Consider the following 26843-nt stretch of genomic DNA (forward strand, 5'->3'; position numbering starts at 1 on the left):
CCAAGCCATCACAGGATTCAAGTGAAAGTTCAGTTGTTTGTTCTTATAGAGCTTATATTATACCAGAGGGCAAAACTGTTCTTTCTAATCACTAATCTGTTTAGAAAACAAAATAAATAAAACAAAGAATCCAGCAGGTTTTAGAGATTTTTGACTACATAATAAGAAGGTTAAATACGAGTGAAGTTGGCTGTTTCCTAGTGGTCTCATAGCCTGGACACAACCTGTCACTCCTCATCCTTAAATTGCTATGTGGGTCACTTTGGGGTTCCTGAAGCCCCCATGACTGGGCATGCCACTTCCTTTTATTATATTTTTTTAGCCTTGTATTGCTTCTTTGACTGATTTTATTAGTGAGATGGCCTTTTTTTTTTCTTTTCCTCTTTTCATTCAGTAATACCGCATCATCATCAGCTGTAGATTCCTTGTGATTAATATAGTGTTCAGACTTGGAAAATTCAGGGACCAGAGTAAGAGGACTCATGAAATCCAAATTTATGTGGCTCATTGTCTTGGTTGCAGACCTTTTGGTTGTGAAGAAACAGGAATTCAACTTTTAGCTATCTTTAACAGAGAGAGGTTTCTTATAAGGGTGGAGTAGGCAAATTCACAGGCACCGGGGACAGGAAATAAAACAGGGCTAGAGCGAGAGAGGAAGGGCCTGCGGTGGCCTTCTCTGTTTCTATCGTCTTTACTTCATTGTTTTCTCCCTGATCGTCTCTCTCTGTGACACAGATGCGCACCCCCCCCCCCCCCCAAGCACACTCTCTGTTGGTTGAGCAACAGACCTTTCATTTCAGTCACCGGCCTTCATCTAACTGACTCAGACTCTCTGTGCCTGTTCAGATTCTCTTACCCAGGAGTGGTATTGGTCCAGCAAGAGACGTTGGTACACACTGCTGTGATAGAAATGCTTAACAACTCATTCTCTGAGAAAAGAGAAGTATGCAACCAGAAATTGACACAACATTGTAAACTGATTATAACTCAATTAAAAAAAAAGAAGGAAAGAAGTATGCATATATATATATATATATATATATATATATATATATATACACATATGTAACTTTATTATAAATTTTACTGGTAAAAAGCTGTGTAGCACATGATTTACAAATAATAAAATATATCTACTCCATATTATGAATTCCATATACCTATAATTTCAGTGTGACTTGCTATTTCTTACAAATTCCACATTCCATTTTAAGTTTTAATGATTTGCAACAACAGTCATGAAGTCAAGACTGTAAATAAATGCTGGATTACTATTTGGTTCCACAAAGAAGTCACTCATGTCATCGACCAAGGACTGTACTTCCAATCTAAATATTGTTTTTTAAAAATTTTTGTTTATGTTAACAAGTAAGACAAAACACAAACAATGAAGACACCCTTCAGAACTGCACTCTGTCGGCAATGATGTGAGCAACCTTTGATTAATTGAATGATAGGGTTTGAATACCAGAAAGAATATGTCCTGAATTTCTTTGTGTGCTTTTCACAGTGTAACAGCTATAGACATGACAGTTTTGAGTTTAAATAGCATTATTAACATTTTATTACTTTCTTAAGTCTAGACTGGAGTTGACAAACTATCACTATTGGGCCAAATCCAACCTGTAGCCTATTTGTGTACAGTCTAAAATCTAAGCATAATTTTTACATTTTAAAAGGCTTATAACACAAACAAACAGGACTATGCAACAGAAACTGCATGTGGTTTTACAAATATTAACTGGCTCTTTAAGGGAAAAATTTGCTGACCCCTGGACTAGACAATCAATAAAACAAAGCAACAATTTGTACTGATTTCCATGGTGTAGATATATTCAACATGGCTAATTTCAAGTTACAAAAGTGGTATCACTGAACACAGATTTTTTTTTCATTGAGTTATAGTCATTTTACAATGTTGTGTCAAATGAACACAGATTTAAGAAGAAATGCTCAGTAGCTTACCATTATAATATTGGAACACAAAACAAATAATCATGATCCCATATGCAATATTGTGTTACAATTAAAGGATAAAAATAGCAAAGTGTAGTCATTTTCTAACATTAGAAAGTAATGTTTTGAGTATTTATCACCTTTGTTTTTAATATAATTTATTTAATTATAAACATACATATGTATCTTAATTTTTAATAATGGCTGTGTTTAAAAACCAGCTTGAGAAATTCCTATAAAGTTAACAATGGCTCTCATCAGCCAGCTTGCCACTGGATGTATTTCACAAGAGTACTCACTGTTGGGGGAGGGTATATACTGGGAGAGCGTGTGCTTAGCATACATGAGGTCCTAGGTACAATCCCCAGTACCTCCATTATAAATAAATAAATAAATAAGCAAGCAAGCAAGCTAATTACCCCCCACCCTCCATCCCCGCCAAAAAAGGGCTTTGAAAAAATAAAAGAGTGCTCACTGTGTTGCTGCTACCTGGTCTGTGGGTAGGCACGTTCAGTAGCAGGTGTAAGGACACTACTATATATAAAACGGATAAACAAGGACCTGCTGTAGAGCACAGGGAACTATATTCAATATCCTGTAATAACCTATAATGGAAAAGAATCTGAAAAAAAAATCACTGAATTTCTTTGTCTTACACATGAAACTAACATAATATTGTAAATCAACTATACTTCAAAAAAAAAAAAAGGTAACACATGAGGAGTGTGCTGGCTCAGGGAGGCAATGAGTGATGTGTATTTCCTCAAAACAGGAAAGCCATGGAGAGAATGATTAAAAAATCCACGTGTGTATGTTCACGTGTGACTGAAGCATTATGCTGTACACCAGAAACTGACATATTGTGAACTGACTATACTTCAATAAAAAAATATATATATACAATAAAATAAAAATATCCATGTGGCATATAGAGAAAAGGCAAAAGATGTGCTAATTTATTTGGGAAATACTCGACTGCAGTGCATCACCAATAAATGAATGAGAGCTGATTCCCAAAACCATGGCACAGACTATCACCTGTTCTTTGACAATTGAATTGAATACAAGGTTCAGTTCATGATTCTACCCTGCTACTAGGATATTTACAATCCCAAGATATCTATATTATTGTGGAGAAAAAGTAGGAAAACAGAGACAGAAGGAAAAAAACCCTGGAGGAGTTCTACCACAAATCGAAAATAACTCTAATGGAAAACTTAACGTTTTAATCTTGCTTATGTTTTCGTGATCACTACAAGATTTTCAAATTTTATGAAAATTACAATGAAAGCAAAGTGTGATATCTCTTGTCAAACAATTTTCATAGTCTTATGTCCTCATTTTCTTTGCTGACAGGTAAAGGAAAAGAGCGTAGAATATAATCACTTTTTCACAGTTAGGCCCTTGAAAATGTCAGCTGACAGAAAACAAAATATTTTAAACCTGTAATTCAGAACCAAACTCAGTCTGTTCTCTCTTCTTTTTTTTGAGGGGGGAGATAATTAAGTATATTTATTTATTTATTTATTTTCAGTGGAGGTACTGGGGATTGAACCCAGAACCTCATGTATGCTAAGCAGGCACTCTACCACTGTGCTACAACCTGCCCCCTGTCCTCTTTCTTAATGAGATCAGCTGGTTTGTACATTAGCAGAGAAAGAGGAAAGAATTTTCCACTTTGAGTACGTTTAAGAATAACTGGAGGGGGAGGGTATAGCTAAGTGGTAGAGTGTTTGCCTAGCATGCACTAGGTCCTGGGTTCAATCCCCAATGTCACCATTAAAATAAATGAATAAGCCTAATTACCTCCCCCCACCAAAAAAGAACTGGAAATTTTCTATTATGTGACCTTAAATGTGTGTTTTCTTCTATGTGGGTTTTATGGTATTTTGTCATTTAGTTTTGAGAGCCAAGAAGGAAACATTTCTGCATTCCTGAATTTGTCCTTTTATTCACCATGCTTGTGGACTAGCTATAATTTCCTTTTCCTTTAAAACATAAATATATAGAAAATATGTAGGATTTAGTTAATTGTGAGTGATTAAACTGACATTTGTGATAACCACCTGATTTTATGAGTAGTATTTTGTTAATTAAATTGCAATTTGAATTTTGGGTAAACCGAATTAAAATTTATTGATAAAAATAAAGTAATAAAAAATAATAAGTAAACTATTTTGAACAAGAAAAAAAAGAAGTGTCAGGAGGGTAAATGGAGCAGACCTGATTCATATTCTGAGTTCTCTGATTCAAGCCAGGGCATTGCAGTAAGAGAGTACAAAATGGTATAGTTCCTGAATTTGTTTTCTTTTTGCTTTCCTTGAATTCAGCGAAGTTCTCCTATCAGGGCCTGGAGATCTGGAAGGGGCAGTGATGGAGATGGTGAATGCATTATCTTCCAGTGTGGTCTGTTAATCATAAAGTCACACTTAATCCTGAAAGGGAAGCTAAAGATTGTAAAGAAGTTTGGATTTGCACAAACTGTAGTGCGCAGAATCTCGCATGAGGAATTAGTGAACTTGAAGATACATCAATAGAAATTACAGGCATGCCTCGTTTTACTGTACTCCACTTTATTGAACTTCACAGATACTGCTGTTTTTTAAAAAATTGAAGGTTTATGGTTACCTTGTGTTAAGCAAATCTATCAGTGCCATTTTCCCAACAGCATTTGCTCACTTCATTTCTCTGTATCACATTTTGATAATTCTTGTAATATTTCAGGCTTTGCCATTATTTTTGTATTTGTTATGGTGATATATGATCAGTGATCTTTGATTTTACTCTTGCAAGAAGTAACAACTCTCTAAAAGCTCAGGTGATGGTTAGCATTTTTTTAGCAAAAAAGTATTTTAAAATTAAGGTATGTACATTGATTTCTTAGATATAATGTTACTGCACACCTAATAGACTACAGTTGAGTGTAAACATACTTGTATATTTACTGGGAAACCAGAACATTTGTGTGACTCACTTTATTGTGATAATCTACTTTATTATGGTGGTCTGGAACCAAACCCACAGTATCTTCAAGGTATGCCTGTATTCAGGCTGAAACACACACATACACACACATGCACACACACGCACAGAAAGAGAGAGAGAGGAGAATAGAATACCCAAGAGATTTGGGGCAATATGGAACAGTTAAACACACATTTTAATGAAATGCCAAAATAAAAAGAAGAAAAAGGTCAGAAGAAATATTTGAAGAGACAATAGCTAAGAATTTTTTAAAATAATGAAAGACATCAAACCAAGAGGCTTAAGATCCAAGGCTTAAGATTAAGGCTCAGAGAAGCAGGATAAATATCAAAACAAAATACAACACAAAAACGCATCGTATGATGGACACACCATATTCAAATTAATGAAAACCAAAATTAAGGATGAACTATTGAAGGCAGCCAAAGAAATCAGACACATTACATAGAGAGGAACAAAAATCAGAATTAATAACTGCAGACTAAATCGGAAACTATGTGATACATAAGACAGTGAAATGACATCTTGCAAATTTTTGAAAGAAAAAAACCTGTCAACCTAGAATGTTATACACAGTGCAAGATCTTTAAAAATTAAGGTGAAATAAAGACTTTCCAGCTGAACAAAAGCTGAAAGAATTCAATACCAACAGACCCGTGTTACGTGAAATGTTCAAGGAAGTTAACAGATAGAAACTTGGATCTCCACCAAGAAATGAAGCTCTCTGGAAACAATTAAAATGAAGATAAATATAAAAGAATTTTTTTCTTATTTTTAATCATTTTAAAAGATAATTGAGGATCCCTCACGTATTTCTGGTGGGAATGAACTCAAATGTTCTTCAGTCGCTTAATTGGTAAACAAAGTGTGGTACACCTACACTGTAGACTGCTACACGGCAGTAGAAAAAATAGATACCACTGATACAATAGCATGAATGAATGCCCAATATGTTATGCTAAGTGAAAGAAGCCAGACCTAAAAGGTTATCTACTGTATGATTCCATTTATCTGATATTCTTGAAAAGACAAAACTATCAGGGCAGCAAACCCATTAGTAGTTGCCAGAGCCTGAGGTAGGGAGAGCGGTTGACCACAAAAGGACACAGGGATTCTTTTGAGGTAATGGGAATATTATGTATTTTGATTGTGATGATGGTTACACAGTTGCATGCACCGTCAAAACTCAAATTGTACATTACATAGGGTGAATTACCTGACTTGAAAAACTTACAGACCATAGAACTTGTTTTCGTTTTATTTTTGGAAGATTGTCCTGAAATGATTACACAAATGCCATTTGACTTGCTATTTAGAAATGTCATTTTCTTCTTATAGGTTATCTGCACACTTGAAAATGATTACTTCATTAAGAAGTAATTTCATGACTTTTGAATACTTTTAATTAAAGTACATATTGCTTCTGCTAAGGACCCTGTCTCTGTCTTCTCCTTGGTGAGCCGTGTTGAAAACTCCTTATTTACGGCAGGATTCTGAATCAGTACACCTGAGGTGGCCCGAGAAACTGCATCTTAACCAGCACCACTGGGGATTCTGATTAACAAACACCAGGAGGCAGTAGAGCTTTGTGTGAAGAATGTGGGTTCTGCAATCAGACTGCCTGCTTTCAAGTCTTACTTCAACCACTCATTTGCTGTGCAGTGGAAGCTTTCTGTGTCTTAGATTCTTCTGTTAAAAAAAAAAAAGTCATAACAACAGTATCAACCGTATTAGATTGTAATGAGGATTAAAATAGATGACACTTGTAATACACCACAATGTCTGGCATCTAGGACCTGCTGTCATTGTTGTCAGTTGCATGTGTGATAGATAGTCTTGCAGTGCTGTTGTAGGAGGCTCTTTTTCTTGAAGAGTGAGCCTGTGGTCCAGACTAAGAATTTCATGGGGTAGAAATACACCTATTTTCATTTCCAAAGTATTCTTCCTCCCAGGTGCTTCCCAGGGGACTAGGCAAGCGTCACACAATGAAAGAGCAGGTGGAGGTAAAGGACAGGGTGATGAATATGGAGAATTAAAAAAATGCAAAGATTTTGGTTTCAGTTCATAAGGAGCTGACAATTTGTCAAGCACATAACTCTCAAAACAAAACAAAACAAAACAATGTCTCCACTTAGAACTTTGTCGCAGGGTATGGACTATATACAGTAAATTGTTTCCCCATTTATTTTATGAACTGTTATGGAACTCTGAATATATGAGGTTTTGAAGTGTGTGGAAAAACAGAAAATTACACCACTTCTCTTGCATACTATGTAGGTACAGATTACTAGCATCTGGGGAAATCACCCACAGACTTTATAATTCACACACACACAAAAGTAAGCAGGTGAAAAAACAGATCCTGTAACTGGAAGGGACTTTAAGAGTCGCTGATCCAGATCCATGACTTTATGCACAGGTGGTCTTTATTAATAACCATTTGTACAGACAAAATGATTAAGGTTATGTGATTTTACAAGGTCACATGGAAAATATCAGGGTTGTAACTAGAATTCGAGATTTTCTGCCTCCTGGTGTAATGCTCATTCTGTTTTTGATGATAAAAATGAGGGCTGGGTAAACTGATGGGGGATTAGGGACTGGGAGTGTGTGGTAGGATGGATCAGACCTTGCACGAGAGCCACAGGCAACCTGGAAAGCCTCATTCCTATATATTGGGTGTTCATTCCTATACATTGTGTGTTTCAGGCAAGCGAGGTTTGATATCTGTTGGGTGAGGGAAGACTGGCTCGTCATCCTTTGTTCCCATAAGGAGTATGATGTAGGTAAATGCATCACTATCTGGGTTTTGCTGCTACAGAAACTTAACATGTTGGTACATTGAGAATCCAGTCATCTCCTACAGGCACATTTGCATAGATCAAACTCACAGACCAATGCAAAAAAATAAAGCCCCAAACCTATTTATTCCTTTATACTGAGACAGTGAACTATCCATGAGAGAGTTGGCTGTGTTCCCCGATCAGCACATTCCCACCCTATATAAGGGATAAGGTGGGCATGGGATGGGGACATGGCAATTCAGGATGATGTTAATGGATGATGTTAGGGACTTGATAAAATGGATGCATCACACAGAGGGGCACCTGCCTCAAAGAACAAAGTGGACCAGGGTACTCTCTCTGGGGCTGGTGATGGAGATCTGCTGCAAATCAGCCTGACTTTCCATTTCCTAAGGCTGACCCAACTCCTCCCCATCCTCCACCTCCAATGAGCTGGTAATTCTAAGAATATGTTATTATGTTTCTTCAATCAAGTTGCAGCCAAATCTTGGCTTGGGGACCCGCCTTTTTTAAAGGTGACTTTGCATCTCTTTGCTCTAATCCATTATATGCACGCTTTCAAGAAGTGTGATTCTCAGCAATTTTATTTCCCTATTTCCAGATTTTTTTTGAGGGCAATTTTATGATTGACTCCATGACCTACCATGTCAAAAACACCTGACTTAAAGTTTTTTTTTTTTTCCTTGAAACATCCTTAAACACATATTTCAAAAATATAATGTATTCCTGATGCTTCTGTCCAGATATAAGTTCTAAATTGGGTAAAAGAACTAACAAATGTTAGATGTTCTCAAATATGATGTGAGTTACCACATGTCAAGATGAAAAGTATGCCCATGTATATGCTGCTAATTATAGACAATAATGGAGAAATTCCAGTCCATGAATCAAATGGGGCTGGAGAGTCTAAAAGTGAATTCATCGTATCATCTAAATTTACAGGAATAACTTAGATGTATTTTCCTGAAGACTTATTCCATTGAATAATCATGATGAGCATTGTAGATGTGGTAAAATGATCTATAAATATGTTTTTTATAAAAGCAAAAAAAGTGCGTGTAACTAACCTAAAGCAATTTGTAAGATGTCTGAAAAACAGCAAATTTGGCTCCACTGTCATTTATAATTTTGGTTATAAAATGGTTCACAAACACCAAACTTCATTTTATTGAGTTTCTTGAGTAAAGCTGACTTCCCCCCACCTGCACCCCTAGGGCTGGTGTGGGAGGCAGGAGGGGAAGGTGGAATCTGAGATCTGTTGGCCAAGAATAAAAGCCTTTGTGGTGGAGGAAGGGCTTCTGGCCTCTGATGCCTGCCCCATCATATCTAAAACCTTTGTCGAAAGACTTAAGCATAGAAAACTAACGAACTTAGAAATAAAGTTTCTATTGTAGAAGAGCTTAATAGCTGCTTTCAGTACTGACTGTGTCAAATTTAGGAAACTGTATGGAACAATTGTAGGGTTCTCACAATGCTAAGGTTTTGGTTATTTAATAACCAAATGCTTTGCCTCTGGATTTAATGATTTGTTCACACAACAAGTTCAAGGAAGATCCTGGGCTAAGTTGTGAAACAAACTCATATTAGTTGTGGCTCTTAAAAAATCAATCACAGTTTCCACCAGAGAAGGGAGATAGTTATGTCTGATTTTCAGGTTGATTGATTGCTCAAGAATTCTCTTTCATAAACGTATTCTTCCTCATTTTCAGACCAGTTTGCGGTTGTGCAAAAATAAAATAGTGGTCTTCTCTATGCCAGCAGAGATGTGGTTCTGTGGTATGTCACACAAACTATTTAAGATCACTTATGTTTATGTGCATACATACATACTTTGTCTACCATAAAATATTTAGATTTTAAGTTTTAAAAGCTTTCTTTTTGTACCGTGCAATTTTTTCATGTATTTCATATAAACCGTAAGTTTGAATGTTTTAGAATCACAATATAATATGAAGGCTTTATAGTTTCAAAGTAAGTATATGAAAACACAGCGGCATGAAGTTACATGGTGAGCTGGGTGGAGAGGAAGCAGCCATTCATAGGACCAAACCCACATGCATGCAAGAGACAGCAATTAAGAGGCCAAGGATAGGGATGTTTTGAAAATACACTTAAAACAAGATGAAAGATCATCTCTGGGCGTTTGAAAATGCCCCAGAGAGTGAATGAAAACAACAGCCTTCTCTTTTATCAGAGCTCTGCCTTAGACCTGCTACTAGAAAGACCTCGCTGAGTTGAAATATCTGTTTTAAAAAATATATGTTCCTTTAAGTGGCTTTAACTATTATGTGTGCAGATTTCTTTTAGAGATCCTAGGAGCAATTGCATTAAGTGGCCTACTGTGATTCTTCATAGCCCAGATGGCTCTCAGGGGCACCTCATTTCTTCTCCCACAATTACTGGGTGCACCTGTAATCCAGAGGAACTTGGGCAACTCGGAAGCGCTCCAGCTTAGCAAGGAGGTGTCAAAATGAGGGCTGCAATGCTACACTTCCTCAGTCAGCTTTCCCTGCACCCCTCTGCCCCCCAGTGATGTCAGGTCTCTCTGCTGTAAGTTCTAACAATGTACACGTCTTTTCCAGCACTCAGCAGTCTGTATTAACTGTTCATTTTGTGATTACTTGGACAGGTCTGCCTTCCTGCTAAACAGTAAGCTCTATGAGGGTAAGTGATTGTGTTTATTTTGCTTTCCTCTCCATTTAGTCCGGTGCTTGGAGTCTTGCATGTACTCAGTAAGTCTTTATGCCTATGTGAAAGTGGTAGTTTTTTGTCTTTCCAGTGTTATTCCCGACATAAATTGAAACAGGTATGAGATTGCCACGGGAGGGAAGCTGTGGGATTCAAAATGTTCTAAGCAGGTGAAGTGCTGTGGCTGGCACAGAGGTATGCAGATGAGCCAGCTGGGAGGAGTTTTGGACAGGAGCAGGGAAAGGCTTTCCTACTAAGACAGGTACATGAACTTGAATGTGCTGCCTGAGTCTGTGGTTCTAGGTTTGCATGTTATACAGTTTTGTGTTTCATATTCCTTTCCTCCACTTTCATTCTCATTTCCTTAGTTGGTTCAAAGTCTCAGGAAGGGGTCTGGGAATAGACACATTATGAGGAGGAGCTCATGGGCTTGTCATGGGCTTTAAGGGAGTGTTTTATGGAGGGGAGCTTTGCAGAGACCAGTCACAATAGGGATGAGCATCATTTTTTATGATAACCTTGGTTGAGTTTTTAGTTTATGAGGCTTTCAGATCATCTGATTCTCACAGATGTATTGTCAAGTCAGCAGCTCAGAATCATGGCCCACAGTTTATAGATGAGGAAAGGGAGGTTCAGAAGAGGCTGAATTCTCCAAGTTACAGAGAAAGCAAGAGCAAATTAACACTTTAGGAGAATTTACTATGTGCTGTGGCACTGCACCTAGCCCTTGATATTTAGAATATATAATTTAATCCTCACCACATCCCCATGATGTGATAGGTAACCATTATTATTATCTCCACTTTACAGATGAGGAGACTGATCCCTAAAGAGGTTAAGTGACTTGCCACAAATTGCAAAATCAAGAAATGTAGAACCAGGCCTCAAACCCAAGTGGTCTCTGTTGGGCCAACTAACATCCTTCAGAGTCTGATGACCCCCATTCCTGGGCTCTCAGATGTCTGCCTGCGATCCCTCAATACATAAAGTACATTCTTTACTGGGTGTGTTTCCCCGAACAAACTAATAGCCCTAGATAATGCCTAATCTCACAATAGCCCAGGCTGGCTTGTTTCAGCCCACTTTATCAAAGTCAAATCCCATCGCCCTTCATAGATCCTAAACCTCTTACCTCACCTACAACCAATCAGAGCCTGAGGACAAGCTGATCAGGCACCTTGTGACCCTACCTTATAAAAGGCCCCAACAACCGGCCCTCAGGGATCACACAGACACTTCTTGTGTCTATGACAGTGTACCCCAATAAGCTCCTTTCTATTCTTACACTTAACCTCTGGTAAATTCTTCTACCAAACCTACGGATCACTATGTCACCAATGGGCTACCATGTTGTGCCCCACAACAGTCTCTTTCAGAACTGAGAGGATAAACCACTATGCTAATACACAGCACTGGGACATCACCAGCAGAGTACATTTCATTATTTGTACTTGCTACTATAGGTCTTCTGACTCCTGGTTCAATTCTACTACTTTATGTTGCCAAGTTTTTTTAACCTGTTTGCAGTTTTACTTTAGCTTAGAATTTATTAGAGACCATAGTGATGTCATTACATATGAGCTGGGTGGAGAGGAACTCACTGAGATTGTATCAACCAAGTTCAGATAAAAACCCTTTACATTTACTAAGTAAAAAAACAATGTTGCTACTATAGTTAAAATAGATAAACAACAAGGTCCTACTGTAGAGCAGAGGGTATTATACATACAATACCTTGTAATGGCCTATAATAAAAAAGAATATGAAAAGGAATATATATGTGTATATATGTATAAATGAATGAACCACTATGCTGTACACCAGAAATTAACATATTGTAAATCAACTATACTTCAATTAAAAAAAAAACACTGTTGAATACATTTACTAATTTCCTTTTTTAGAGGTGCTCATTGCTTAATAACCACAAGGCGCATCTATTGAATACATTGGGGAAAATGTGCACCTTTTTCTGAAACTCTACAAAATATTAAGAAGCATAAAAAATCTAAGTCCATGAAAACACGTGATTGTATGAGTTTTTTTTAGACCATTATCTCTTCAAAGAGATGACAGTGAACAGCAGTGATGGCATATATAGTGTTTTCTACAGATCAGCTCTCTCTCCCTGCAGGTTCTCTTTGTAATTGAACACAGAACATGAGAATGCTGTAATTTGTAACTGATAAGATCAATTACAATAAAAAGTGTCCTTGCCTAGAGTTCTAGATAGGAAAGTGTCAAGATTTTGGGCCTGTGCACAGAGGTGTGACCCAAGCTAGCTGAGCCCTGGTCAGGAGAGCAATAAGCAGAGCCCAGCACAGAGGGTGTCATTTGTGTGTCTTTTGAACATCACTGCATTTCAAAGCTATAGTAGGAAGAAGACTGGCTCCTATTTGGCTTTTTGTGTTATCTGTGCCTCTACCCCTCTCTGTGATGGATAATATAGTAGTGACATTCTAGTAGATGAAGGAAGGAGGCAGTCCCTGAGGGCAATCTGAACTTCTGCTTAGTATATTTACTCTTGCTGTTTTCCTTCCTCCTCATTTGTAATTCAGGAGGCTCTCTGAGAGGAGAGAGACAGCAAGGCTTCTTAGATGGATCGAAGGACCACGAGCTGGGACACCAGGTTCTATGAAAAGGTCTGCTATTGAATTTGTTCTGCTACTTTTAGGCAAATCATTTGATCACACTGTGCTTTGGTTTCTTCCTGTGCTTGCTAAGTGCAAATAACAGGTACTTGAGTATTTTGTGATTATTATAGAGCATTTTAAATGTGTGAGTGATTTATTTTTCCAGGCCAGCTGCTCAGGTATCAAGTGAAAATCTGCTCCTCTGAGTTGTTCGGCTTTGTAGCAGTCACCTGACCCAAAATCCTTTAGATGACTGAAGCCATCTCATTGCTTCTTGTTCATCAGTCTCTGAGATGCAGCTCATCAGGCCTACTCTATAGCTGAGGGGCTTACCTTTTGGTCTCCTTTGTAGAAATGAAATATGTCATTTTATATACTCATATACTAATGCTGCTTTCATTCCTCCCAACCCCACCCCCTCTAAAAAGATGAAGGCTTTCTTTGGCACAGAGTTGCTTTATCTGTGACACTGATCCCAAGAGACAGTGGTAAACAAACTGAATCATATGGGAGTGCTACTAATGTTCTTTTTTGATGATTTGGGCCAGTACAACAAGAGGTTTGAACTAGATTAAGTAAGGTGCAAGCTCTTTGGGATTTTGGCAAGAAGCAGTCAGGGAATATCTTGGGAAGAGAACACATGGTATTGTCTCCCTTTCCCTGCCCAGTCTTTTTTTTTTTTTTTTTTTCTTTTGATATATTAAAAAATTTTTTTTTTCTTTCTTGGTGGGGAGGTTATTAGGTTTATTTATTTAGTGGAGGTAGTGGGGACTGAACCTAGGACCTTGTGCATGCTAAGCAGACACACTACGATTGAGCTATAACCTCCCCCCACCTGGTATACTTGTTACAGCCTATGTCCCATTAGGCAACAAGATGTCCCTGCTAGTGAAAGGTGCTGAGATTTTTCGAAGCTTAGAAAAATGTCTGTGGGCAACGAACCGTTTTGTTCCTCATCAGTATATTATCACGCCATTATTAAATGACAATCTTAGAATTGCACTAATGGAGTTAATGGAAGGGTTTCTTTCTTTTGTCTTGAACTAAAATAAAATGTATTTATGTTATTTCTAGTGCAGTTAAATTAAAAGCATTTTCTAAACAAATCTAGGAAGGTGTTAAAGCTAGCGGACCCATGAGATATGTTACTCCTTCGTTGTAGTTTGGGTGGCAGCAGGAAGAACTTCAGACACTGGAACACAGTGTAACTTCAGTTCTGAAACGTTGCTAGTCTTCCCGTGCTATTAATGATCAAAGAAACATCCGGATAAATATTGCTCCCAAAGCTTAGTTCGTTTTAAGAGTGCTGGGTCCAACTTCCGTTTGTTAGTTCAAGGATACAAGCAGCCAGGGTCTCTAATCTGGGGTCTTCTTTCTTGGACTGGGTCATCAACATCAAAACATTACTTGAAGTTGCCCCAGCTGCAAGTGGCTTCCCACAAAGGCAGAGCTTTCACCGATGCCTCTTAGAAATATGCAGCCTGTAACTTACCAGGCTTGAGGAATGGGGCGGGTAGGTGGGGAGGAGTTGGTGGCATGCTTTCCCCGCTAGATTCCTGTCGGCTTTGCAGCTCCTGCAAAGCAGAGTGGAGGACCTTGGGGTGGGGGTTTGGCTCGTCAGCGCTAAATATAAACAGGACGTTACGCAGCTGAGCCTGTAACAGTTAAGAACTGGCAATAACCGTCTCTGGCAAGGACTTGGTCCGAGTGTCTGGACTACGAAAGGGATGAGGGTCACCCCTGGGTCAATCGGCACAATCAGGTGAAAGTCCCGCCGGTGGTGGGGTGGATGACGGGCCCAGAAGCAACAACTAAAGCGAATAAAGACCAGTAGTCCTGCGGACACTACCTTGGAGGGATGAGGAAGCTTCAGTTACCGACTTCGGAATTGATCTTCCCTGACTTAAAAACATTAAAATCATTTCGGCCATTAAAGGAGGCGGGGGCGCCAGGCGGGAGGCGGGGACGCGCTCCTGGCGGATGCGCGCTACCTTTGTCCCGCCTCCCGGCCGGCCGGCTCTTTGGGCGGGCGGAGCGCGCCGCAGCCGCGCGTACGTGTTCCGGCTGGAAACTGGCGCCCGCGGAGGCGGCGTTCCGCGGGCTGAGAGGAAGAGGGAGGCGGGAAGGCTGCGCGCCGCCCGCTCCGCCCCACCCCCCGCCTCGGCCCTGAAGGGCTGGATAGGCAAGTTGGGCGCGATGGCTCGAGCCCGGGTGGCGGCGGCGGCGGCGGCGGCGGTGGCTGGAGGCGGCGGCGCTTCCTCCTCCTCGCTCCGGCGCCGGCGGTGATCCGAGCGAGCGGCCGCGGCCCCCGATGAGACTGTTCGCGGGCTGGCTGTGCCTGAGCCTGGCGTCCGTGTGGCTGGCGCGGAGGATGTGGACGCTGCGGAGCCCGCTCACCCGCTCCCTGTACGTGAACATGACGAGTGGCCCCGGCGGGCCGGCGGCGGCCGCGGGCGGCCGGAAGGAGAACCACCAGGTACGGGGCCGAACTCCGGCCCGGCGTGGCGGGGGCGTGGCGGCCGGCCTTCCCGCGCTCGGCCCTGCTATTGTGCGGGGCGTCGCGGCGACGGTGCCCCCGGGCCTCGCCCCGCCGCCCCGGCCTCTCACAAAGTTTCCCCTTCGTCTTCCCCGCCGGGCTCCCCGTTCGGACGCCCGGCGCCTTTTGTTCCGCGGTGCGAACGGATGACGGCCTCCCCTTCCCCCTCCCGGGCCCCGGCGTAGGCGCCCCGGAGCCCCGCATTGTTCCCGGGTTCCGGGCGGTGATTGCAGGCGCTCGGTCACCTCGGCGTCCGCTCGCGACGCCAGGACCGAGGAACTTTGGGGCCAGTGCGTGGCGACCGGGACCCGTCTGGCACCGGGGCCTGAGACCTAAATGACCAGACCAATCCCACTATCCCGGACAACCGTCATCACCCCTGAGAATCAGAACCGAAAGCCGATCCCTCTTTTTGTCTGGTTGAATCTCTGAACGTACAAAGGGTCATAAAGAAATACAACTGTGCATCGTGAGCCATTTAACTCTCTGGGCTCGTTCGGGTGACATTTTCCCTAAGCACTTAAAAAATGTGTTTGACAGGTTATCACTCCCATGCAATGGAACCTTCCCCTCCTACCTAAGAGAAATCTCCTTTAAACTTTGGTGTTAGTGTCTGACCCGAGAGATGTAATGAGGAAGATGATGCAGGCTTTTACTGGAAGGGTTGTAAAAACAGAACTGGGCAGGAATGAATTATTTTAAGAGTTGTAGCTGTGGATTGTGAACGATCCAATGTGGCCGGCTGGATAGTCCTTTCATGAGCTTAGTTTTGTGCCACTTAAGTGTGTGCAGGTCAGTTGTAGAATTAAGTGAAATATTTCTTATTTGACCGTAATGTAGTTTGCGGTTAACATTGCATTCATTGAAAACAGGCTTTTGAATTCTGCCAGAGTGTTGACTTACATAATTGCTAGCATTTATGGTACATTTTGCCTTTCCAGAGAGCAGTAATTAATTACTCCCCATCTTGTGTCTAGTCATTTTCATAGATTTTTCATTTTCCTGTGTTACTTTTCTTATTATGCCAGCTGTTTAGAGAGGTTGCACCCAGGTTGATCTTCTGTGTTTTAATGAAACCAAAGAATTGTCTAAGGTGATAAAGCAGTTCATTCAGAGAAGTAGTATTTACTTTTTATAGCAAATATTTGTAGTGGTCCTTTTTTCTGTTTTTAAAGGAAATCATAAATTTCCATTTTTTTGTAATCCCACAGCTGTTGTAATTTGTTAGGTAATCACTGAGTGGACATAAAGTTAGTAGGTGATCTTGAAAAAACCAGATTCTTTGCTATGGATTAATTAGTCATTTTTAGAGTTGTAGTGGTACTGTACAGTTACCAAAATGTTACATATCCATAAGGAACATGGGTAATGGTGTAAAATAATGAATAGAAATGTCATGTTCAGCAATTGGTAGAAATAAGTTTCTGAGTAGAATGAAAAAGAGGCTTATTTCCATCGACATTGAATTACGGGAGTTTCTTGGCTGTAGGTGTTTATTGCACTTGTGATTACCTTTACTGCAGTAGACTTGATCTGTTTTAAGTGCTCATGAAAGAAATGGGCGTGTTTTAAAAAACTGAAAAACTGTTCAACTTGATTTTTATGAATTCTAGGTAGAATTACAGCTGTAGACATAGCCTCAGAATATCTCCTAACAGAGGATACTTTCTAATTGTGTACCTTTTAAAAGCTCAATCTGTTAGGTTCTAAGGAAAACTAATCCTGGTTTCAGATATCTCATTTATTACTTTGTTATGCTCCTGAGATAACGAAGTGTATGTGTACGTTAAAACGTGTGTGTTTTAACCATTTGCACTTAGCAACTTGGCAACTAGTTTCTCCAAAGTGAAGACTAATCAGGTGCTTCCTGAATATTGGGCTGGAGATTGGCTCTTTTCCCTAGAATAATCAATCCAAACATTGTTTTGAGTTGATACATTTGCATTATGAAAGTATTGTCCATGAATAAAGATTAAAATGAGCAAAAGAAATCATGTGTATAGAAACCACAGTGACATAAAGGGGAATAGGAGACTATTCCCCCTGCAAGGTGGCTGAGTTGATGATTTGTTATCTGCTTTATAGTCCAGGATCCTGAGTTCGCCTTATAAACTTTTTTGCTTGTGAAGTAACTTAACAATAATGCGCCCCCCCTGCCCCCGCCCACCACCCAGCTTCAAATTAATAGTTTATACAAGGTCTTCTGGTGTTCATTTGGGTGTGTGGGTTCCAAGCCAGCCACATCTGGTTCTTTTGAGTTGCATGAAAGTAGAGTTATGGATTTGATTGAACCATACTTAGCACAAGTTTTCCTTATGCTTATTTGATTAAGAAATTATGGTGGTGGATCCTGTGTTTAAAAGAGAAATCTTGGGCAATGTTTATTCATTAAAAATAGCTATTTAGTTACTAAAGCTTGGAGAGGCACAAAGGGTCCTTTGAGCTAAAACAGCTCTAAAACCATAGTGGTGGCACTATTTTAATGACTTGATCTGGCATGTTAGCTTCAAAACCGGGATTATGTTTCACTTTGGGCAAGCAGGAAGCAAGGAAGGGCTTCTCTCAGCTTGCAGGCCAAACTGGGCTCACTGACTATTTTGTACAGACTGTGAAGTAAGACTAGTTTTACCCTTTTATATGGTTGCAAAAAGATATATACTATTGTGTAACATGTGAAAATTTCTTACATGAAATTCAAATTTCAGTATCCACAAATAAAGTTTTGCTGGAACAGAGCCACCAAATTCATTTACCTGTGGTCTGTAAGCGCTTCCAGCTACGATGGCAGAGTTGCATAGTTGCTGCTTTATGACCTGCAAGCCTAGAATATTTACTATCTGGCTCTTTACAGAAAAAAAGAATTTTCTCCAGAGAAAATTTCCAGCTTCCTTAATCAGCAGCACACTCTTAGTCACAGGTTGCAAGGTGAGTTTAATTTGTTGGGAAGAAATAGAGCCAGGCAGTGAGAAACTAGATATGTGACTTTTCGTTATTGGCTGACCCGGAACTTAACAAAGAAAATAACAACAAAAGCTTTGGATCTAGTCTTTTTGAGGCATTGCATCTAGAAACTTGAAAGGACTCTTAGGCTAAACTAACCAGGTTCTTGATAATAACAGGCATTCAACAGCTTCTCAATTGATGGGAGTGAAAAAAAAATTGTTGTAGAACTCCCTGGAACCAAGCCAGGACTGTTTTCTCCAGGTCACATACTGCAGAGTATTTTTTATTTTTCCCTAAAGCACAGATAACATTCGATATCAGGAATTAGTAAACTGTAACTTAAAATTGCAGATATATGCATATCTGATTTATTTTTTTCACCTTATATAAATTCAGAACTGTGCTTTGCTACAAGCGATGATGGATTTAGGATAGAATTTGGGTTTTTTCCCAAATGAACAAATAGTTGGATATCACAGTCAGAAGTCAAAGGTTGTGCCAGAGGACAGATTTGGTCTCCTTTCCCTCACTTCCCATGTACCTTGTGGAGGTAGACCGAAGCCAGGCATGAGTTAACAGTGCTCAGGGCGATCAGCCAGCCAGCCAGCCAGACACTGATGGATAGGTTCGTGTCCTCCTCTGAACTGCCTTTGAGTCTGGAGGCCTTTGCAGCTGAATACCAAGGAGATTTTGAAAAGGGTTTCTTTCCTTCCTTATAACCTGTGTTGAAACCCTAAACAAGTGTTTGCTTCAGTTTTGCAGAACACTGGGATGCTCTCTTCTGCTGAGTATCCCAGAAGCCTTTACCTTCTTCTCTGAAGGTGCCTTAGGGGACCCTGGTACTTCCAGTAAAAGACAATTTTTGAGAGCATCTGAAGCTTTGTGAAAGTCATAGGATTATAAAGTACTAACAGTGAGTGAGTGTTTGAAATGGAGATTGCCAGTAATTTATTTATTAAATCAAAGCTGAAGCAATTTAATCTATATAAGTTGTTTCCCTGCACGGACATAAGGGTGTCTTTGTTACTCTGCATGTGGAAGTCTCACATAAAGTGGTTGTTGGTTTAGGTTTGTATCATTTATAGAAAAAGAATGAAGATCTGAATGTTTACTCCTATGCTGTGTTTAGACACGAGAGGGTGTCAGTAATTATGTGTCCAGACTGATACGATCGCACTGGAGAACTCAGAATGTGATTTTTGAATCCTTAGTTGTGGAGGTCAGTGTTGTTAGGCTTGGCCTTACCACCCCCTGTAGTAGGAAAGTTTCTGCTGGGCCCCCTCAGTGGAACCTTTCTGGTTGTTTTTAGTGGTACTGAATGCTTTGGTTACTCATTTCTTTTGAGAATGGCTGGGTGCCCAGACCTACAGTGTGGTTTTTAGGCATTCCCTTGAACTTCAGTTCTCTGACTGGCTTTTGTGGACCTTGGTCAGGAAGGGGAATAAAATCAAGTTATTCTGCTTCTATTAAGTGACAGGCACTTTAAATATATTATCCTCTCTAATCCTTATAACAACTCTTGGAGGTAGGTGGTGCACCCCCATTTTACAGAGAAAGATTGAGGCTAAAAGAGATGAAACTTGCTCATGAGCACAGTTGATGGATGGCAGAGTTGGGTTTGGAACCCCACACTTTCTGGTTTCAAGGCCCAGCTTTTCCCACTGTTTCATGACCTCCCTCCTAGAAGACCTTTTGTTGTCTGAGAGACTGTGAGAGTAGGCAGCCCTCTTTTTATTTTTTATTTTTTATTTTTTTTTGTTAGGCTGCCTTCTTAATAGCATACTGTCCCCATTCTGAGGGACCTTTGCATAGACACTGAAATTATATAGCTGAGTGCAAAAAACCCAGTTGGAGTTTTTGCAGTTTGTGAGTTAGATGAAGATGGGACAGAGGCTCGAAGTTCTGACCTTCATCCAGTTTGTGCTTGCTTTGGTTAAGTTTAATGTTGAAAAAAATAATCTTACCCATGCTGCTACTGACACCAACCAATTCTCTGACACCAACTAGATGTCGTACGATTCATTTCTGTTCTGACACTACCTGGAGTTAACCCAGAGATTTAAGGGTTCCCTCCTACAAGATTGCCCTCACTCCACATACCAGCTCCAAGTTGGGGGTCCACAGTCTACCCATGCTTCTGTCTGACTTGGTTACAAATTCTGGGGTTTCTGCAGCCCCCCCATCAGGTTAGATAATTTGCTGGATCAACTCACAGAGCCCAGGAAAACACTTTACTTATGTTTACTGGTTTACTATAAAGGGTATAACTCAGGAACAGCCAAATGGAACAGATGGATAGGGCAAGGTGTGGGGGTCAGAGGGTGACACAGAGCTTCCATGCCTCGTCCAGGTAAGCCACCCTCCCAGCACATCGATGTGTTCAGACACCTGGAAGCACCCAGAACCCTGTCTTTTAGGGATTTTATGGTGGTTTCATTACCAGGGTGTGATTTATTAAATCTTTGGCCATTGGTGGTTGAACTCAATCTCTAGCTTCTCTCCCCTCCTTGGATGTTAGAGGTGGAGCTGAAAGTTCCACCCTGCCCTCCTGGTTATCTCTGGAGCACACAGAAGGTGCTTTTATCACTCCGGAGTTTCCCCAAGCTTTTTAGGAGCTCTGTGCTGGGAACTGGGGATAAAGAACAAATATTAATTTTTTTTTATGATACCACATTACCTAAAATGAGGAAGTTGTTTTTAAAAATAACTTTATAGTTCCGATTCTACTAATGTGCTCAAGTCCTTTGTATTTTGGGAGAAAAGACTGTTGCATGGTATGTGTTTAACTAGTTGAGGAACTCAGCTAATTTCAGAAAAACTTTTAACTCTATCCCTCAATCTGATAAGCAAATATAATTTTATAGGAAAAATGCATTTCTACTTTAAAGGAATGATCCATCAAACAAGGTTATGTAAAGATTAGGCGATGTTCATGGGTTTAATGAAATCTTTAAGACATGACTTAATACTTCATTATTTTGGTTAATTAATACTGCCAGATACACATTCAAAACTCATGTCTACCTGACTTGGCTGTTTATTATTTGGCTAATTATTAGTATCTTTACAGTCTTGTTGAAAGTAGAAGGAACACTGCTTTTACTGTAACATCTTTTAGAAGAGGTTATGCTTAGTTATCGCATCCTACTTCACCATTAGCATCAGTGGATGACTGCATGGCATAACTCTGGCTTGATGACACTGTTATTTAAAAGATTTCCCTACTGTGCTCGCTTTGGTAGCACATATACTAAAATTGGAACAGTACAGAGAAGGTTAGCATGGCCCCTGCACAAGGATGACACGCAAATTTGTGAAGCATTCCATATTAAAAAGAAAAAAGACTTCCTTGCTTATTTAGATTGAGCAAAATTCAAGTGAACTTTAAAGGAAGATGCTAATAAGATGCTTTTTCAGACTCTGTGGTCTCCAGCTGAGGAGTCCAGCCCTGCAGTAGGGCTGGCACCCAGTTCTTTAATGTGAACATTTAATGGGCATGATGCTTTGTTCTTGCCCACGCACCTTTGTCTCTGTAGTCTTTGCAGAGCCCACGTTCAAGGAACACCCCTGTTTGAACCCATGTGGGAGCCTACAGACAGCCACCTAGTGTGAGCTCATTACAGCTTTTCACTTAAGCTGGGTTGTCTAGAGAGAGAGGTAGCTCCAGGGGGACGGCCAAATGTTGCAGGGGCTCCTACACTGATTTTCTGTCAACGTCTGAAGGGCAAGGTGACTACTTATTTAAGGCCTGAAGATCCTGGCCAATATCATGACGATATTACTTATTTCTCTTGGTTCTGATTTTTCCCCTCCTCTGGAATGTAAGTTCCTGGAGGCCAGTGAGTCCATTGTTAATTTTCCCTAGACCACTGTTGAGCTGGGGTGGTTAGGAAGCACTTATGAAATTTTCTGAGTAAGCTCACATAGGGGTTCTAAGCAGTGCCGACTTTGCACCCCGGGGCAGTGTCTGGGATGTTTAGGGTTGTCATAACTGGGGGTGGGGGAGTGCTTCTGGCATCTGATGGGGAGTGGCTGGGGATGCCGCTGAACGTCCTCCAGTGCACAAGACAGCCCCCGGATTATGTGCTCCAAATGTCAGTAATTCAGAGGTTGAGAAACCCTGCCCTATAGTAATTTAGTTGTTTTCTAGATCAGATTGTCTTTAGACACATCCAGTCCGGTCTAATTGCGCAGAATAGTCCTGCTTTCTTTTCTAAAAGTGACCCTCAGAGAGACATACTGGGTATAGAGTGAAGCAAAGAGAATCTTCTTTGAGAGAAACTCTTATAAAATCATATGAACCTAAAACAGGAGCTTAAATGAGCTGGAAGTGCTCAGAAATGCCAGGTTTCACATTTATTCAGAAGTGATGAGGTGGGAAATGAAAGCTGAGGCGCTTGGCTAGGTGCCTGGTACGGGCAGGTGCCCAGTCCATGTCTTCCTTCATTGCTTGCTGTGCTGATGCAGTTGTGTGGTGGGTGGGTAGCTTAACCACTGTTTGCAGAATTGAGTTTAAGCTAGGCCTTGCAAAAACTTTGGAGTTTTAGAAATTGATGGAAACCTGGTGACAGCTGTCTCCATGGTTATCCTTGTGTTCCCGTTAGGATTTTGCTAGAAACTCTGAATTTTATCTGTTAGACTGCCTTTGATTTTTAAGAATAATTTATTGTTAGACAGATGAACATTTATTGTTCATCTATGTGTGTGCCAGACACTGAAGTCAGTCATTGTCCCTCACCTTTTATGGAGCTTCCCGTCTACCTGGGAAGATATAGACACTGAACACGCAATTACATACCAGTTTTCAGTTCAGTGGTTATGAATGTTACTGAGGAGACATTAACCAGGTAAACAAGGAGTGGGTTTGGGTGGTGGGAAATGTAGGAGACAGAGCAAATACCATGTGAAACAGCCTTGAGAAAGAGCCTTCCAGAAAAAGAAGAGTAAAGTGTGACATGGTGAGTGGCTGGGTGTAATGCATTGGTAGGGAGTGTCATGAGATGAGGCTGTGGACACAGAATGGACAAACCATGCAGGGCCTTGTAAGCCATATTGATTATTTTGTATGTCAGGACTTCTGTGAAGCAGGGTGGTGACACGATTAGATTTGCATTTAAAAGTTGGCATTTTTAAAGAGGTTTACTTGGTCACTTAAATTTTCAAACCACTTTTAATTTCTGGAAGATCAAAATACCAACTACATTAAGATGTGTGTATATATTTTTTTTAAATAACAACTTTATCAAGACAAAATTCATGACCATAAAATTGACCATAGAATTCATCTCTGTTTTTGGGAAAATTATCTGTCTTTTTTTATTGTTTAAGAGAGTCACATAGCAACATAATCTCATTGGATCTTTTTAAAAAATTTATATTCACAAGGTTGCATAACCATTGCCACTCTAATTTTAGAACATTTTCATCACTTGATAAATAAACCCCATATCCATTAGCAGACACTCCCCATTGCCTCATCTCCCCACACCCTTGGCAACCACAGTCTACTCTCTGTCTCTGGATCTTCCTATTCTAGGCAGTGCATGGAAATGAAATTGTACAATTTGTGGCATTTTGTGATTGCCTTATTTTACTTGGCATAGTATTTTCAAAGTTCATCCCCGTTGTCTCATGAATCAATACCTCATTCCATTTTATGGTTGAATAATATTCTGTTGTATGGATCAACTACATCTTGTTTATCCATACATCAGTTGACAGACATCGGGGTTGTTTCCACTCTTTGGTAGTTATGGATAGTGCTGCTATGGAGTTGACATTTGTATCATGTAAATGGCAGGAGGAACATGAATTCTAACCTTTACCTTTAAAGAGAAGGGCATTGCGTCTTTTTATTCTTAGCACATTCTGTTCAGTAAGCATTTTCTTTCTGAAAGACTTGTATGGTAGTAAAGGTTCAACCACATGTGTTAATGTTGATGAATTGAGAGAAACGCTATTAAAAAACTTGAGTTTTCCTTTTGGCACTTAAAAGCGTTATTTGCAGTTAACGGTGCCAGTTCTTGCTTAGTTCTGGAAGTCTGAGTCCGTTATTGTTCTGGTTGTCCATTTATAAGTGGATGCCAAGGAATTCTTTGCTTCTCTGTTCCACTTGAATGACTTCTTGTCCACATTAATAGAATGTACCTGATTGCCTATTACCAAGGTGATGGCTTTCATCTTGATTAGTCATTTCAGAGAATTAAAAAAAAAAGTTAGAATGGCCTCTTATTACAGAGTTCAGAATGTGAACCAGGAGGTCAGGAGTATAATAAAAAATGGTTTATGACCTGCACTGGGGCATAACTTCAGGCACAATGAGTATTAAGAATTAGTTAATGATTAAGCATGAACATTTTCAGACTAAGAAAATTGTAGGCAGTCAATGTAAGAAGCTTCATAGCTTGTCAAGTAGAGTGGGAAAAATAAAAATAGTTTCAAGTTCAAGCAGTTTTAATAACAGTGTTTAATGGTAAATTAACACAGATCAGCCAACAATTGGAAAGATTTAGTTTATTCAGTTCAGGGCACAGGGTTTGTAAAAAGATTGGTTAATCTTTAAAATTTTAATGTGCCTGTTTGCTTCTTTGTGTTGGTTTATAACTGGTTCCTTTCAGTGTTAATGTCAGGAATGTTACCCAAGATTTCATTCAGTATTTAGCAAGTTTAGGATGACTGTAAAATTGGTCCACCAGTTGTGCAAGCAGTTACGGGACACCTACGGTGAATAGTCATATTTGCCGGGGGAAGCAGGTTACTTTTGGCTCCTTATTGGGAGAAATTGATTGTCTCTTAGTAGCTAATAGATTAATAGTAACTAATCTACTCTACAGTTTCATTATGGTACGTAATGGACTTACTTTTATTTATCAGGTCGTGTTAGGGGACTTTATATCATTGCTCTTATTATTATAGGAGTCTCTTGTGTGTCTGGTCCTATATTGAGGATTTGCCTGCGTTATCTTGTTTAATCCTCTCAGTAACCTACCAGGATAGAAACCAGTGACATCTCTGGTCTACAGATGAGTTTACAGAGGCTCAGAGATTAAGTGTCTTGTGCGAGCTTACATAAGGAATGGCTGAGCCAGGACTTGGTATGGCTGACTCTAAAGCTGATGCACCCTGCAGTCCGCCTCCCCGCTTCTCTAGTGTACTAACTCTGACTGAAAATGGGAAACATTTATTATAGAAGATTACATTTCATCTACAGTTGAGGCTCTTGAATTTTTGTTTCAAAAAGTGTGTTCTGTTTAGAGCCTATTCCTGGAAATCTGGTTCTTAGCATGTTACTACTTTGTCTTCTCATTGATTGCAGTATGACCTTAAGTAACTGCTTAATCTTTTTCAAGCACATTTGGCTCCTGTCTGTTAGAATGTTTTATGACCTGGTAAAGCAAACCTCAATATTTCTAAAGGGCAGCTTACTCTGGTCACTGGAGTGTTAAATTCTGCTGCTCACTCTGCCGTTGATTTGTTTGGGGGTTTTGAGTCAAATCATTGCATTGAATGACTTTTCTTATTTTAAAACAAAGTTGATGTTGGTAGTTACTGCCTTCTTATGTTGAATCTCAGTGAGGCAGATGCCATCCGAGCTTTCCTAGATCTCAGGTTGCAGGGGGTATAGTGACAGAAGGGTTGGGCCTGGAGGCGGAGCTCATGGACTGTGGCCTGGCTCTGTCACTACTGAGCTGCATAACTGCCAGCCTTTCCCTCTCCCCTCACTCTCTCCCTACCCTGAGGGTTATGAGAATTAAAGGAGAAATTGTGTGTGAGGAAGTATGTTGTACTTTATAGGTGGCATATGAATATAAGAGATGATGATTATCCTCAGAGTGCCAGGAGATTATAGAATTTGGAAATCTTAGGTTTAATTTAGTCTTCTGTTTTTTGTTTTTGGACTTCTTAGATGATGCTTCAGTTACATGTTTTCATTCTTCTTCTTTTTCTTCTTTTTTTAGTGGTATGTGTGCAACAGAGAGAAATTATGCGAATCACTCCAGGCTGTCTTTGTTCAGAGTTACCTTGATCAAGGAACACAGATCTTCTTAAACAACAGCATTGAGAAATCCGGCTGGCTATTTATCCAATTATATCACTCCTTTGTGTCATCTGTTTTTAGCCTGTTTATGTCTAGAACATCTATCAATGGGTAAGTGAATCTTGGATATTTTTTTCTTTATCCTTAGGTCTAAAAAAAGAAAAGGAAAAAGAAAAGTGACCTTGTTGAGATGTTGACTGCCTCTACAGCTACAGCACTTGTAGTCAGAATCGTTGGTCCAGTGTCTCAGCCTGTGCAGT

The 26843-nt window shown here is 40.1% G+C and overlaps 1 protein-coding gene and 1 non-coding gene across 6 annotated transcripts in view; both read left to right on the forward strand.

Annotated features, from left to right (window-relative positions):
• The first annotated feature begins 10388 nt into the window (after positions 1–10388).
• METTL9 (methyltransferase 9, His-X-His N1(pi)-histidine) overlaps positions 10389–26843 on the forward strand; it is a 42743-nt gene continuing 26288 nt past the window's right edge. Inside the window, exons 1-2 of one of the 5 annotated variants that reach the window (XM_064478517.1) lie at positions 10389–10409; positions 26504–26694. In XM_064478517.1, coding sequence (XP_064334587.1) covers positions 10404–10409; positions 26504–26694 — 197 coding nt within the window. In that variant the 5' untranslated portion in view covers positions 10389–10403. Of the gene's footprint in view, positions 10410–12996; positions 13076–15193; positions 15543–26273; positions 26322–26503; positions 26695–26843 lie in introns of those variants that run through there. The other 4 variants (XM_064478516.1, XM_031433060.1, XM_031433061.2 and 1 more) reach the window with 4 other exon arrangements.
• LOC116147257 (U6 spliceosomal RNA) lies at positions 21772–21878 on the forward strand. Its single transcript, XR_004130791.1, has one exon. It is a non-coding gene; the product is annotated as a U6 spliceosomal RNA (small nuclear RNA).

Source organism: Camelus dromedarius, chromosome 24 (genome assembly GCF_036321535.1).
Source record: "Camelus dromedarius isolate mCamDro1 chromosome 24, mCamDro1.pat, whole genome shotgun sequence".
In the NCBI taxonomy this organism is placed as follows: domain Eukaryota; kingdom Metazoa; phylum Chordata; class Mammalia; order Artiodactyla; family Camelidae; genus Camelus; species Camelus dromedarius.